Source organism: Anabrus simplex, chromosome 1 (genome assembly GCF_040414725.1).
Source record: "Anabrus simplex isolate iqAnaSimp1 chromosome 1, ASM4041472v1, whole genome shotgun sequence".
In the NCBI taxonomy this organism is placed as follows: domain Eukaryota; kingdom Metazoa; phylum Arthropoda; class Insecta; order Orthoptera; family Tettigoniidae; genus Anabrus; species Anabrus simplex.
Window position 1 is genome coordinate 556,857,935 of NC_090265.1, and position 17,209 is coordinate 556,875,143.

Consider the following 17,209-nt stretch of genomic DNA (forward strand, 5'->3'; position numbering starts at 1 on the left):
CCCAGCGGAAGTATGCCTTCAATCGGGCCAATCTCCTCTACATTGCCCTGTCTCGGGGCTGGAACTCTGCAATTCAAGTCGACCAGGCCACGGGCGACGAGGTGGCGATGTTACCAGCAGGATTCCAGTTCCAACCCCCGTCCGCCAGAGCGGTCAGCCGCCCCTTGCCAACCAGAGGAAGAGGGCGCGGCACTCGCCGCGGACGAGGGCAAGCAGCAGCAGCAGCTCAGCCAGCTCCAGCTCAACAGTGATGGCGGTTACACCGCCCGGCTCCCACGTTGTTCTTCCTCCAACGTCGCGCAGCCCCCTACGAGGACCAACCGACTTCGACAGGCAGCACCCAGTCAAACGGCTCAAACGGATGAAGACACTACGACGCAGCCCGCGCCGCAAGAAGCCGCCTAATACAAATTAAATGTATGTCAGTGCCTGAAGATCTCGCTTTCCACACCATTTGCCGAATTTCATAAATATATTGTTATATTTCAAAGTCCATATTGGGGGTTTGTAATGATTGCAGAGCATTTTGTGAATATGAGGGAATAAGAATTTTTTTGAAACTGGCATGATTGACCGTATGAAACAGTATATATTCATCTTTCCCCAGATAATAAGAATTTGGCGGATATACCCAGTAGAGGACATTAATCTGCATGTCCCACTCCATCCGGTGTTTTGGAGCCATTGGTATGGATGTGGACAAATTATACCCAAGTGGAGGGTAGAAATGACGTTACTCAGTTATTTAGAGTAGTTCCTTTGCCTGCCAAAGTTGGGCAAATAATGCACTGGTATTTGACAGAGAGACAGTTCATAAGGAACGCAGAATCACACAGAAAAATGGGCAGTATATGTTTTAAATCTCTCATAAATATTCGCCAGCATTAGAATCCTCGTGTGCGTACTTTGCTCCATATGTCACAGTGCTGAAGTTGTTTCATTTTATTTAAAAGAGGAAACTGTGTTGCCGTAGCATTTCTCAGTAAAAACGTATTGCCAGTAATTGGCGGCAAAAATAGAGAGGCATTTCTTGCGCTTCGATTAATAACGCAGTAGTCGGCGTTGATGACATGGCTTGTAAACACACTCTTATTGCGGGGCACTGTAGCACATCAAGCTTGCGAAGGACATACTGAGGTGCGTTTCCATAAAATACGCTACCACAATCCAGAACGGATCGTATCAGCGCTCTGCGCATTGTTGGAAGTATTGCAGGATCCGCTCCCCACCACGTACAGGTTACAGCCAGGAGAGTAACGAATGCAATACGGATTCGCGTGCCAAAATATAAATTCGGGCCCCCCTCAAGTGAAACGTAAAAACCTATCAATAACTGATATAAATGTAATTTAATTAATTCAAATTCAATTATAGCAGGTGGTAGTAGGTTCGATTCACAGGTTGGTACCTTTTTCCGATTAACCTCATTTACAGAGACTGTAATATGCCCACATGTTCCAAAGAGTCAATTTTTATTTGGTCCTGAAAGGGACCGTTTTTATCCGATGTTACGTAGCAAGGTTGGGTTACGACAAGATGCTATGTAGGTAGGAAGTAGGGTACACTGCATATTCAGTTCATTGCTCTATGTTCAAACCGTAAAAAAACAAACAATTATTTCGACTGATTGTACCAACCGCCCTGATCATTTTCGTGCAGAGTAACATTAGGCTAGATATATACAAGTATATTATTTTTCTCCTTTTGTGCGGAGTCTGCTGGGGTCCTTAAAGACCCGGGCAGGCCTGAATTCCAGGCCCTGCACGCCCTAACGTTACGCCCCTTGTTACAGCACGTAGAATGTTAAGAGATTGATTGATTTTTGTAGTTACATGCTGAAGGTATATGCACCATGTTAACTTACTGTCTAGGTGTAAGTCCATCGTTTCGCTGATGTTCGAAGAGGAACGGAGTACGGACCGGGCTTGATGATTGGTGTAGTTAACGTTTGTCGTTTTCGAGAAAAGATTACCACTGATGATTTTGTCACACAGAGAGATAAGCCGGTCTCGACGTCCAACGATGAAGAGACAAGGCAGCATCAGTCAGGCGTAAACGGGTTACCCACAAGCATGGGGAAGTTGTGTACAAACAAATGTCATCTTCATATTGAAGTACTTTGACAGCAGGACTGAAAAAGTTATCGAGTTCCTCAACATACAGGACATACAGGAGGGGACTTAGCATAGCACCTTGGACCATACGAACTATTGTCTTCACCTCTAATGTAGACTACACGATGACCGAAAATATTATGAATAGTTCTGATGTACTGCAATGGGAGACACAATGAATGTAATTTTTGAATAAGGATTGTCAAGTCCACGTTGTCGTAAGCTCCATTTACATCCAGAAACAAGGCTGCCAGGTAATCTTGTGAACAGTACGTGCGTTCAATGTGTGTGGTGAGGAGGCTGAGATGATAATGTACACCTAGATTTGTGAAAGCTATATTGAGAACTTGGAAGTAGTTGTTTATTCTCGAACCACCATTCAAAACGTGATTTAAGGAGCCGTTCGAGGGCTTTGGCGACACAAGGCAATGTGATTGGACGGTATGGAACTCGCCTCACCGGGATCCTTATCAGGTTTGAGAATAGGTACAACAGAAGGGAAGATCCCAAATTGAAAGAAAGCTTGAAACGTAGTGGGAAGTATTGAGCAGATGTGGGCAAATGGAACAGCATTAAATAATTAATATTTACACACCGTGGAGCTGTGGTTTGGGTATGTTTTAAAGAAGCTTCCAGCTCGTCCAATGTAAAAGACGGAAGGAGTGTTCCTTCTAATAGACATGAACTGTGGATAACAGCGAGGTACTGAGGATTGACCTATAATATCTGCTAATTTCTGCCTTCCACGAGTGAAGACTGTGATGAGGGGCAGTTTTATTTTTGAACTTCCGAATCATTTTCCATATATTTGACATTGGAGTGTCTCTGGAGAGTATTTGACAATATGTTTTCAAACTAGTCCGCTTTTGGTATTTAAGAAATCTCTTCAATTCTGCATCGGTTTTCTTGTTCACATGGTAGTTTGTCCTTGTTGCCGATTTTTTATAATCGGTGAGCATCTGACGTACTTTTGCTACCATTTTGGAGCTCGCAGAATTCCACCAAGGAGCACGATGGGCCACCGGAGTGCAGGCTCGATTCTGAGAAATGGCTTTGGTAGCTGATACGTTAATTGTGTTGATAAATGTTATATATTGATCCATGTTGGGACGGTAGGATTAGAGGGAGGTAGTTCGTTTTTGATCACGTTCTTGTATATGTTCCAGTCAGCTCTTTACACATTCCATTTTGTTGGGAGTGCGCGATTATCGAGTATTGTAATTACATGTATTGATATTTCGATGATATAGTGATACGACGCCATGGTCAAAGGTAATGTCTGCCATTGCAGATCGGTTGGAAGTACTGGTGAACACAGAGTTAAGTCAATGGCAGATGGCCGCTCCCCTGGACGAGGGGCGCGAGTTGGAGAGCCATTACTCAAATAAAGAGATTGAAATCCTCAAAATTTACAATAATGATGTTCCGAAACTGTCAGTGTACGGGCAACCCCAGGCCCCGCATTTAGCTTAGAAATCTCCACAAAAAATGTAGGATGGTTCTAATTGTCGTGTAAGAGAATACTATTCCATAATGCAAATTGTTGTTTTTGGTGGTCGTCAGACAGACATTATTGTCACATCTTGCGCTGGTGTATATACTCTGGCGGCAACTGCTTCAAAACTTCCAATTTCAGAATATCTGTCACTATCTCCCTGTGTGGCACAGACTTTTTAAATAGAGTAACTCCACCGTACACATATTCACGGTTATGACATGTGGTATGGAATCCTCGAAAGTTTCCAACTTATTCCGACTTGAACAGTGTCTATACCGGGTGAATCCGATGTGCCTGACTGTTCTGTTGTTAGGCATCCGAACGAACGTCACTGGTGTTATGATGGCCGATTCTCCTTTGCCGCACACCACGCAACAGCCGCCTTTAACCACTTTCTGCACCATATCCATTACCATTGCAAAAACATGTATGCGACAGGTATTTCAAAATACATCAAACTGTCATAGGAAAGTACGTGCCAATTATAAGCTTTAAGTAGGTTATGAAATGAACGCTAAAAGCGATGGAATACTGATAAAAAAGGTGTGTGCATTTGTGAAGTGGAAGTAGTTGTTCATCTCGTACGTTTTCCAGTAAACTGCTGGCTGGAGTCGCCGTAGTGCCACAGGTTAAGTGGATGATGCTAATACAACTGCGGTTGGTAGATGGATTCGAATTCCACTTGAAATTGATAATTTTCTTCGCATTTTGTACTTCGAGAATCATCCACAAAGCCAATGTATTCGAATACGCTCATGTCCTGGGTTATTTGTGTGATGGGCCATCAGTCCATAGATTGGTTTGATGCAGTTTTCCATGCCGCCCTATCCTCTGCTAACCTTTTCATTTCTACATAACTATCACATCCTACACTTGCTCTAATCTGCTTTTCATATGCATACATTGGTCTACCCGTACCGTTTTTACCACCTACAATTCCCTCAATAACTAACTGAACAAGGCCTGGAAGTCTTAAGATGTACGCAATCATTCTGTCTCTTAATCTCAAATTTAGCCAAATCAATCTCCTCTCGCCAGTTCTATTCAGTATCTCTTCATTCGTGATTCAATCTATTCAGCTCACCTTCAGCGTTCTTCTGTAACACCGCATTTCAAAAGCTTCTTTTCTCTTTCTTTGTGAGATAGTTATCGTCCATGTTTCACTTCCATACAATGCCACGCTCCAGACGAAAGTCTTCAAAAACGTTTTTCTAATTTCTATATCAATGTTCGAAGTAACCAAATTTATTTTCTTAAGAAAGACCTTCCTTGCTTCTGCCAGTCTGTCTTTTATGTCCTCCTTACTTCTGCCATCGTTAGTTATTTTACTATTCAAGTATCAATATTAATCTACTTCCTTTAAGACTTCATTTCCTGCATCATCGGAATGCTATCGCTCTTAGCGTTGATGTCATATCCAATCGAAAGCTTACAATTGGCACGTACTTTTCACAAAACCGAATGGCAGTTTGAGGCATAGCGTAAATACCTGTCGCATACTTGCTTTTTTTGCAAAAATCTTGCTGTGATGACGCAGTAAGTGCCTTAAAGAAGACTGCAGCTTGGTATACGGCAAAGGAGAATCGACCATAACACAACCGACGTTCGTTGGGTTGCCTAACAACAGAAAAAGTCAGGCGCACTGGACTCAACCGGTAGCTATATTTCGGATTTGAATCTCACGCTGTAAAACACCTCTGTCCGAATTTACCGACCGGCCGTTTCACTGTAAAACTTTGAAAGCCGTCTTCAGTGGCAAAAATGTATATAATCGCATCGCTTATATTTGTTGGATGAATATTTCTCGGTGCTGGTGATTGATGCTGACGTACTGTGAGCATAATAATCTTGAATATTTCCTCGATGATAGGGCACATCTTAAGACATCCAGGTCTTGTTCAGAGTTCTTGAGGGAAATGTAGGCGATAAAAACGGTAGGGGTAGCCCAATGTGTGAATATGACAAGTAGATTAGAGCAGGTGTAGGAAGTGGTAGTTATGTAGAAATGCTATTTTTTAGCAGGATTTGATGTTATCCGATAGGGTTGCGGAAGATATTGATTGTAAGTAATCGGAATAACATGTAAATGTTGATGAATATGGACCACTGGAGAAATTTTGGGGTAATTGGTCTTGAGGTTTTAGCGGCAGTCTTTACGGGGTTACAGGAACTGATATTTTACCCTGAGAGGTGAATGGATCGTTGGATTGATGGTTAATTGTTGGATGTGGAGAGTTCTGCTGTGTTATATTCCACGATGTATCTTCCTTCATTGGTGGTTCTGCGGTCACAATTGGTGTCAAGGTGTTCTCGGAGTGTTTGTTAGTGTTGACATATTAGACTTTGACAGTTAACCGGTGGGCATGCGCTCTTCTGTTATAAATATCAAGCGCAGCCACTTGTGAGATGTTGTTAAAAGCCGTAAGTTCCCCAACGGAAATCCACTTTTTATATTCTGAGCAGTTTATATCAGTGAAAAGTATAGCAAGTATAGTTGTTTATTAAATAATCAAATTAAGGGCATAATCAAAATTCTTGAGATACATACAAATGTTATGCACTGTTATTCGCGGAGTGTATGTCTCGTTTCTCCACGGGGTCGGATATGAAGTGAGATGAATCTTCGTAGGGAGTTTTTTTTTTTTTTAGAACCGGATGCCCTTTCCTGACGTCAGCCACATCAGAGGATTTAATGAGATGAAATGAATGACGTGATATATGATAGCAGAAAGGGAAGGAGCGAAACCAGGTGCCGGCACGTAGGCTACTCCTGTCGAATAACACCAAAGGGTCTACTCAAGGCTTAACGTCACCGTCTGACAGACGAATCACCATCAACTGCCGGGCAGCCCATTCATCATTTAATAACGACATGAATAAACAAATGTGGTGTTCGAAAAATGGTTCACAAATACATCTTCTGCTGCTTCTCCCACATCTGTTGGATTGCGGGTACGAACTGTGTCGAACTTGTGGATTTGGAACTGTTTTACGGCAGGATGCCCTTCCTAAAGCAAACCTAATATGTAATCATGTAATCACTATTGAGTGTATCTTTGGTGGTTGGTAGTGTGGTGGTGTCTGAATATGAAGAGGAGATTGTTGGGACAACCACAAATACACAGTGCACGAGACAGAAGAATTGAAAAATGAAATGGAGTTTAGCTTTTAGTGCCGGGAGTCTCCGAGGACACGTTTGGCTCGCCAGATGCAGGTCTTTTGATTTGACACCCGTAGGAAATCTGCGCGTCGGCCAATGGACGACGAACCGGCTATCCACGGTGTCAGTCCATATAGCGTTGACGTCTTCATGATTATGGCCACCAAGCTGACTGCACTGCAAATCTTGGATTATTTTACACTATATACTGTTGTCCTCATGCCTTGAAAATGAAAAAAAAAAGTTAATAAATGAAGTTCTTTCTTAATCCTTTTACCCTCCAGGGTAGGTTTTACCTCCGGACTCAGCGAAGACTTCTACCGCCTCAAGGGCAGTGTCCTGGAGCGTGAGACTTTAGCTTGGGGATACAACTGGGGAAGATGACGAGTACCTCGCCCAGGCGGCATCACCTGCTATGCTGAACAGGAGCCTTGTGGGAAGATGAGAAGATTGGGAGGTAGACACAAGGAAGAGGGAAGAAATCGGCCGTCGCCTTAAGTTAGGTACCATCCCGGCATTTGCCTGGAGGAGAAGTGGGAAACCACGGAAAGCTACTTGGAGGGTGGCTGAGGAGGGAATCGAACGCTCCTCCACCCCCCTACTCATATGACCCATCAAGGCTGAGTGGATCCCGTTCCAGACCTCGTACCACTTTCCAAATTTTTCTGGCAGAGCCGGGAATCGAACCCGGGCCTCCGGGGGTGGTAGCTAATCACACTAACCACTACACTACGGAGTGGGACTAAATATACTCAATATTGTTTATGTGTACAAAAATGTTACATTCTTCGCATAATATGTAAAATATGTAATATTAGTAATAAAGTGTATAAATACGTAAAATGAAAACTAAGAAGGCCTATAACCATATCACAACCATAATTCGTCGACATTTTTCATTTTCAGTTTTCTACAAGGAAAGGAGTCGAATGTGTACTAATTAAATAAGAATCCGGGCCCCAGGGATCAGTGGACCTAGTTTAGCTGGGGTTATTGACTAAGTCACCAACATCCTGCTTTGGATGAGGGTATCATTTGGTTTTAAAAAAAATGTAAGGTCGAAACAGAATACAGACTTATACCAGGTACACTTACGACGAATCAACAACCCAGCCCAGGTTTCTTTCTACCTATTATAATTGTAGGTCTACTTTTTCTTATATTTGATCGTTCATGAGTGTGCTCTTGTAAGGTTCATTCACCATATTGATAATAATAATACAAATAATAATAATAATAATAATAATAATAATAATAATAATAATAATAATAATAATAATAATAATAATAATAATAATAATAATAATAATGTGTTGCAGGTCTTTCGAATTGCCACCGTATAGGCGACCTGCCCGTCTATCAAAATAGGGTCCTACCTGTGATTAATTCTAATTCTGAAGACGATACACTCACCCAGCCCCCGAAACATTTAGCCATGGAGCCGGACATCATATTGATAAAAGTGAGTGGTATATGAATGCGCCGGTGCAACATTCTTAGTAAATATGAGGCGTTGTGAAACCGTGGTAGAACTCTTACCGGGGTATTGTCATTGATCTGTTGCACCATTGCTAATCCTTGGTTTCTTGACGCTCGTTTTTCTCGCCCTCATTCTCCTCAGAACTAATTCGAAATAGTATTTGAGAAGCAGTGATGCGTTCGACAGTCACTTGTCTTTAATTGATCCAGAAGGCCGTGATATTTTCTACAGTCACATATCTCTAATTTATTTAGTTCCCAGTTGTTTACGTTTTGTCTGGAATCGTTAGCTGTCTTTTTATTTCTAGGCCGAGTATTACGAATATTTAAATTATTTTACGCTTGTGTAAAATGTTTTACACATGTTGGGGCAGTATCTTAACTAAGGCCACGGGCGCTTCTTTCCCACTCCTGTCTTTATCCGTGTCGGTGCGACGTAAAGCCAATTTAAAAAATAAGTTTTATAATCATTTTTCTCTTTTTCAGAACTATTGTAATCATTTTTAACATGTCTTCTATTACAGCCCTTCAGTTTGTGTTGTTAGGTATGGAATGGAATGGCGTATTGGCTTTTAGTGCCGGGAGTGTCCGAGAACATGTTCGGCTCGCCAGGTGCAGGTCTTTTGATTTGACTCCCGTAGGCGACCTGCGCGTCGTGATGAGGATGAAATGTTGATGAAGACGACACATTCACCCAGTCCCCGTGCCGGCGAAGTTAACCAATGATGGTTAAAATTCCTGCCCCTGCCAGGAATCGAACCCGGGACCCCTGTGACCAAAGGCCAACACGCTAACCATTTAGCCATGGAGCCAGACTATTGTCTAGGCTATCAGTATCAGCCGATATGGAAAAGGAAGGAGGAACGAGAGCGCCAAAGTTTAGTGCATATCCATCAGTTGGAAAGTCGAGTTGGTCCCCTATTATTTGTAACAAGGACGCCACAGCCTCTTTCCCTCTGTTCGTCATCCTGAAGATACTGTAGATGTAGGATATGTGCTGCCAAATCCATTTTAACTATAAGATCACGGCAGTTCGACAGCACGCAGTGTGAGTAGGCCTATATATCGCCCACTCACGACCCGTAAACTTTTGAATCGGATCATGACACTTCTGATGCACGTAATGTACAATTTTCTCGTGATGTTATGTAGCGTACGTAGGCCTTGAAGCCCCGGTTACTTGCGTAACTGCTCACTCACGACTGGTTAAAGCTTAACCGCAGTAAAACGTCACAGATTTCAATACCGGGCTTGATGCAACAGAAATTGAACTTGACCAGAGTAAGCTATCCATTTTACCTCGGTTAAGTCGTAACAGAGTTTGACTACTTCGGGCAGAAGTCTATATCCGTAGCAAAACAGCTAATATGGCTAGCTGCTATACGCGAACCTGCGTAGGACCATTTTTCTGCTATGTCTAGGACTGCTATGATGATCTAGGCTAGCCCTGAGAATAGCAGAGGAGGAGGTATTTCTTTTCGTTCTGATAAAATAATGTTCTCGCTCTCTTTAGTTGATATCAACAGCGTCTTTTGGTTGGTTTGAGGTAAAGTAATTAAATTGACGATCACCACCCTTCTGATAAAACAATGTTCATAAATTATCCTCAGGAATTTTTTACTTTGTTCCATTCTCTGGTATTTCGAAGTTTACATATTATCTACAGTATATGAATTAATCTTGCCTCCTGCCATTTCTTGATTGGTACAGTACTATTGTATCCATCTCTTGGCACAGGCCAGAGTAAAGTGTAGCTTCCACCGAAGTCCCAGTCTCATCCATGGCTGTGACAGTATGGAAGCTGCTGGGGTATGGGTGGTGCTGAGTAATGACATTCAGAGCACGACTAGTGCATCCGAGTGTTATGAAAGGTGTTGCTCATAGGGTCAGTCGTGCTGCAATAGCACTTTCTGACTCAGTGAGGAAAGCAATGGCAAACTACTTCACTCGTCGTCTTGCCTAGTACGCCTCAGTTTGGTGCTGCCATTGGTTTTTGTGGTTTCCTTATAACCGCATAACCTTTGGTGGTGCTATTTGAGGATCCAACCAGCCTATGGGCTGATGACCTAACAGACAGACTGATGAATTAACCGCAGTCGAAGTGTAGCGCTTATAAAAGTAAGTAAAAAAAAGTGAAAATAAAAACGAATTAATGAGAATTCACAGACACCGTAGAAACTCAGAACCTGGTATCGCAGAACCCCGTGATTCCTAGAAAATTCCAACATTCTCAAAACTCCCCGAAGGATAGTGAATGCTCGGGGGTGAAGGGAGCGAGGAGGGCACGCGATTGAGGCTCACAAGCAGCAGAGTATAAAAGTGTTATCGTAAGCATTATTGTACCAAGCGGGAACCATTTTACAAAACACTGACGCATAGCTTTTCGGACATCATGTTTTATGAAAGTTCAAATTTATTTTAACATCAAACTCCGTGAAGATGACATTATCTAGACATTACTGGGGTATGGGCCAGCCCCGGGGTGTAGTCATAGCGTGGCTGCCCCTTGACTCTTACCAGGAGGCCACTGATTCGATTCCCGGTAAGGTCAGGGATTTTTACCTGGATCTAAAGGCTGGTTTGAGGTCCACTCAGCCTACGTGATTCCACTTGAGGAGCTATCTGACGGTGAGATAGTGGCTCCGGTCTAGAAAGCCAAGAATAACGCCCGAAAGGATTCTTCGTGCCGACCGTACGACACCTCTTAATCTGCAGGCCTTCAATCTGAGCAGCGGTCAGTTGTTACGCCAAAGCCCTTCGGGGCACTACTGCCGTGGGGTTTGTTTCGTTTATAATGCGGTAACTGATCAATAAAGAAACGCCAATGAAATGCACGCGTTGGTTGGAAGTAGGGGTATGAGCCTGTTAAACGTCATTTATCTCGATTAATTGGTGTTGTTTTCATCCGGAATAAACAAATGTCAGAAGATACGTCGTGTGAGGTACATTGAAGCATGCGCTTAAGAACAAAAATGTTTGTATATAAAAAAGAAATTACGTCTGTCTGTCTGTCTGTCTGTCTGTCTGTCTGTCTGTCTGTCTGTCTGTCTGTCTGTCTGTCTGTCTGTCTGTCTGTCTATCTGTCTATATGCACACGCATCACGAGAAAACGGCTGAAGAGAATTTAATGAAAAACGCTATGTAAAGTCGGGTGATGAACCACTACAATCTAGACTGTAAATTATTTTATTCACGCTGAGTAAAATAGTAGTTTAGGGGAAGGCCTTAAATTTAATTCTCAAATATGTATATTATTAGCGGTCCTATCGGTAAATATTACATGTAGAATTAAATTTCCGTTCATTTATGTCTTGTATATTTTTACGGTACCAGCTATGATAAGAAAGATATTAGTAATTCTTTTGTGGCTAAGTCCACATTAACGCCGAACCGCGAGAAAATGGGTGAACAGAATTGAATGAAAATCGGTATAGGAGATTCGGGGAATAAGAAACTACAGTATAGGCTATAAACAAATTTTATTCACCCTGGATGAAATTGTAGTTTAGGGGAAAGCACCTAAAACTTAACTTTTAAATACCTATGTTATTGGTCCTATCAAAAATTACTAAATAACAAAAGTTAGAGATAATACAATTTCCGATTTTTTATGTTTTATTCAGTTTTACCGTATCGACTATTATAAGAGTGGTATTTCAGAGTCGGAAGAAAGCTAAATGTGAAGGCCTACAATATCGAAAGCGCATGACATTCATCAACAATGACATTATACTCACCATTGTTTGTTGTGATGTTCTTTGTCTCTTACACTGCCACTAAACTCCGATATATGGGATTAATGCTGCGTACCGAGTATAACAGCCTGACTGAATATTGGCGGGAAATTTCTGGGGAGGTAGGAAACTTTCTTCTTTAGGATTCCATTCCTCTGGTTCATACATTTCCTGATACTGCTAGTACGTAATACACTGGTTCATCATAGTATTCCATCTATTCGATCCCTACTCTGACGCGCTGTTTTGAATGCGCAGTGTGCACATTTAAGGCAGAGGCTCACTTAGTAGTATGATAGATTTACAATTTAGGCCTATTCCAAATTATAGCACCACAATTCACTAAATAACTCAAAATTCAGCCGTGAAAAGAGGCGTTTCTTCACTTTTATTAAATTATACATTCATCTTATTCCAAATCAGCAGTGAAGAGGGGGTTTCTCCTCTGGCTTGGAGGAAGAATTTGCCCCCAAGTCAGATAGTTCTTTCCGCCGCCAGTGTAATGTGTGAATTAAGATTTTCCGATTTTTCGGGTACTCCTAGGAAAGAGATTAGTAAAAGGGCATAATTTTAGCCCGGGTTTCTCCACTATTCGACCCCCTACCCCTCCCTCTTCCCCCCGCCGAAAGAAGACGAAGAGTAATCACGGCTCTCTGCGGCTTGGTCATTCCAGCTCTAGAACTTTGGATTGTTAGATCGGAAGCATAGTACTGTTCGTTACAAGTGAGAAAATGCGTGTTTTTTTCATTTGCTCGAGTATTTCATATAAAAGCATTGCTTTTAATCGTGCCATTCCTACTGAAATCATTGTAATGACCTATGTTCATTTCAGTTGGGAAAACTACTAAGATAGTCTTTCTGAGGATGTACAGTAAAGAGGCAGGTGAAAATTGAGTGTCCGCCATTATAATGAAAACTCCCCAACTTGATTGTGATTGATGGTAGGCAAGTGGGCCTACTGTTACAATGAAAATTGGTGACTTCCCCGTCGCGTTTCTAGGGTAACGTTAAGAGCTATGCTATTTAATACAATCTTGCTCACAACGTATACACTGCCTAACCTACAATTCTGTATTCAATGTGGAATTCCGTAGCGAAGCACGGGTACATCAGCTAGTTATTAATAGTATTACTTCTTCATTAGTGGACAACCCTGTTGAAACTGAACATAATTTATGCTAAGCTCCGTAGAGTTTTGGCAGCGATAGTCGAATGAATGCACCGTTCTTTGCAGAAGTTGTCCAAACGAGAAGGAAACCTCCAGCCATGTAATCAGGTCCATTTCCCTTCAGTTCATTGGCCATCAGCCATGAAGCGACCCATAGGCTATACTTAATCAGCTGTTGAATGATAAAGGATATGTCACCTGTGATTTGTTCTGAATTTCAGTAGTTACAGACACTAGTAAAAATATGACAGTTCCTCATCAGATAACGTGACGCATGTGGTAAGTCCTCGTGGCTGATTACCACCGCATTCCAACCCTCTAGAATGAACCGATAACAGATGAGGTTACAAAATGTACCAGAGAATCATACAGGAAGGGATGATAGTGGTTACCTGAATCAAAATTAATATTAGTCATGTGTAATTAGTCTTTATTGAAAAAAATGGAAACCTACAACCTGTTTTCCAGTCTTTGACCGGGTCAGGGATGTGATGTATGAATCATATATAGGCTATTAGTACGATGGGGTCGCCACTCCCAAAGTGATTTATGAATGACTGATAGATACCATGAAATGAGAATGGAGAGTGTTGCTGGAGTGAAAGATGGCAGGGACAACCGGAGTACTCGGAGAAAAACCTGTTCCGCCTCCGCTTTGTCCAGCACAAATCTCACATAGCGTGACCAGGATTTGAACCACAGTATCCAGCGGTGAGAGGCCGACGCGCTGCCGTCTGAGCCACGGAGGCTCTAGTCTTTATTATAGCCTATGAAATATTTTATCGCAATGTTGACGCCTGAGCGAGCTCTTAAGGGGTTCAATATAACAATTTTAACTTGAAATTCAAGTCGATCAACTGTTAAATACAACTGCAACAAGATGAAATACACATTTCTGTCATATTACAAAATGAAACGAAAAGTGTTAAGTAATAACTGACTTGCTGGAGATGGACGAATTTAGTGGGTTGAAATTACTCTCTAAAAAGCTAATTTGTTTTCCATAAAATCTGTAACGAATCTGTTGAATTTCACTGTAAGTTTGTGTCATGATGAACGTTAGAAGAGAATTTTAACTTGTTAACCATTCTTCTTTAATCAGGTCTGACCCCTTCTCAGCTATCATAATTACTGGAGCATTCGTGTTGCCAGTGACAATTGATGGCATGATGGAAGCGTCAATTACCCTCAGTCCTTTCACTCCGCGCACTTTAAGTTCGGGATTTACTACCGAATCAGGATCCGTGTCAGGACCCATTTTGCAGGTCCCCACAGGATGATAGAGTGTGGTCGCCATCTGAGGCAACACACAACGCCAGTACTCTGGAGTGTTGAACTCCAAATGGCTGCACGCCGGTACAGTTATCTGTTTCAGTTCTGCTCCATGCTTCTTCAAAGAACTTGTTTTTATGTGCTTGTTAGCAAAATCAACCGCGGACAGCAGGGTGGTTAAATCTTCAGCGTTATTGAAGTATCCAGGGTATATTAAAGGATGCTCTAAAGCATTTCCATTTTTCAGTAATATTTTCCCTCTGCTTTTCGTATTTTGCACTACAGGTACAAATAACAAAATATCGCTCTCTTGAATTAACTTATGATATTCCGCTTCCATCTCTTCGGTGAATCCAAAACCGCTGAAGTAATCTGACGCTGCAGTATCATTCTTTGGGAATAAAAAGTAATGAAACTGAATGTCTGGACAAGAATTCTCATTTGCTTTCTCAGGTGATTCCCCAGTGTTAAGAAAAACTGATAAACACGTTATATCACAATGAACTAGTGTTCCCGTGCGATACATCATAAAATTGTAAATAGCATCCAGTTTGTAAGTAGGAGATCTCACTTTGTCCTTATCCACTGCAACTGGAAGTATAGGAAGCATAATGTGGTCATGCAAATTTTCTCCAACTTTTAAGTCTTCAATTATAGGATTTATTCCAATCTTCTCCAGATGTTCTCTGGGACCTATCCCAGACAGCATTAGCAACTGAGGGGAACTGATGGTCCCTGCTGACAGAATTATTTCCTTAGACACCTTAATTTCATGCATGTCACGACCGTTCTTCAAGAATTGAACTCCATAGACTGCTTTTGTTTCTGGGTTTACTAATATTTTGGTGACCTGAGCATTTTTAGCCACATGCAAGTTCTTTCTGTCCTTTGCGATGCTAAGGAAAGCTTTTGCAGTACTGCATCTTGTTCCATTTCTCAACGTTCCGTGTAGCTCCCCGATACCAATAGCATCCTTGCCATTAAAATCATGAAGTCTTTTATACCCAAGTTCCACACCTCCGCTGATCAAATCTTCGCCTAGAGGATTCTCGTGTCCATATGGTTCAACTGTTAGAGGTCCGCCTGATCCGTGATATTGTGAATAATATTCATCCTTCATGAGATCTGAACGGAAGTCTTCGGATTTCTTGAAGTACGGTAACACTTCTTCGTAGGACCATCCTGTATTACCATCCTGTGCCCATTTATTGTAATCACACCGATGACCTCGAATATATACCATAAGGTTGAGGATACTGCTTCCCCCTAACACTTTACCTCTCGGCCAAGAACAGCGACTGTCTTTAAATCCTCGACAGTTCATCTCTTCGGGTTCTGTTCTGTAAGACCAATCTACCTCGGAGTTCTGTAATATGGGGAATTTCATTGGGATATCAGACACTGGTGGTGGATCGTCTCCCGCCTCCAGTAGAAGTACGTTCCATTTCTCCACCTCCGAGAGACGGCTGGCCACAGTAGCTCCGGCGGATCCTCCCCCAATTACGATGAAGTCGTACTCCGGCAGCAGGTTGGTCGCGTCTGCAGGGTAGATAGAAGTGTCTCCTACCAGACTCTGTTGATCCAACAAGGCGGAGATGAGACTAGTAAACAATACAGCTCCAGCACCTGACAGCCCTGGGGAACCTGAGCCATGAGGCGATGTCCAATGAGAGGATGTGGGCTCACACACAGATGCCATTTTGCCTGCAATAAATATACGGAAAGTTCACTTTCATGCTGTTTGTTAATATGCCATCAAGGTTCTATAAAAGTGCTCTTTCTCCTTCAGCTTCTTGTTAAATTTCAGATTTAATTATATGAAATTATGTGAAGCCGTAGGCAATAACAATACTGAATCTGTAACTACATATTATAGGATAGACATAAAATAAAAATATTTTTCTCTAAAGTTATATTTACAAATACAACTACAGAGGAGATATATACTTTGTACATCCTCACTTCTTCTACATGACCTGACAGCGTTGCTCAGTTAAGGAAACGCGTGCATTTGTGCTCAAATTTGTGGGGGTGAAATCTACTGCAGTATTTGAGAGTTCCTAAATTGAAGAGCTATTATCATGCGAAAGTGTAGAGAGATATTTATTAATTATTTAATCTATTTATTTATTTATTTTATTTATTTATTATTTATTTATTTATTTATTTATTTATTTATTTATTTATTTACGAAGCACAAGATACAGCTACACTGGGTAAATTTCACTTATACTGTCAACAGACTAATATTAACATATCAAAACTTTCATGATAAAATATAACAAACGCAACAAAAAATATCAAGATTAGGTACACAGCCTACTAATAACAACTGTCCAAGTCGAAAACCATGAGAATGTCCATATTCATAGCCAAGTCGCCGAGGGTCAAGATGGCGGTATAACCACTTCACGTGTCAGGCTCCATGGCTAAATGGTTAGCGCGCTGGCCTTTGATCACAGGGGTCCCGGGCTCGATTTCTGGCATTGTCGGGAATTTAACCATAAATGGTTAATTCCCCTGCCACGGGGACTGGGTGTATGCGTCGTCTTCATCATTTCATCCTCATCACGACGCGCAGGTCGCGTACGAGCGTCAAATCAAAAGACCTGCACCTGGCGAGCCGAAGTTCTAGGACACATCCCGGCACTTAAAGCCATACGTTATTTCGTTTCATTTTTACCACTTCACATCAACTTATCCTTAAGATACTACGGTATTTACACCCCTCTCGAATATACTTTTATTTGATGCTATGTCAAGCTTGTTAGTGTTAAAGAGAGT

At 41.8% G+C, this 17,209-nt stretch overlaps 1 protein-coding gene across 1 annotated transcript in view; it reads right to left on the reverse strand.

Annotated features, from left to right (window-relative positions):
• Nucleotides 1-13,492: 13,492 nt before the first annotated feature.
• The window catches only part of LOC136877365 (glucose dehydrogenase [FAD, quinone]), a 42,171-nt gene continuing 38,454 nt past the window's right edge, over nt 13,493-17,209 (reverse strand). Inside the window, exon 2 of the mRNA XM_068225073.1 lies at nt 13,493-16,129. Within this exon, the coding sequence (XP_068081174.1) occupies nt 14,226-16,124 (1,899 nt within the window). The 5' untranslated portion in view covers nt 16,125-16,129 and the 3' untranslated portion in view covers nt 13,493-14,225. The remainder of the gene's footprint in view (nt 16,130-17,209) is intronic.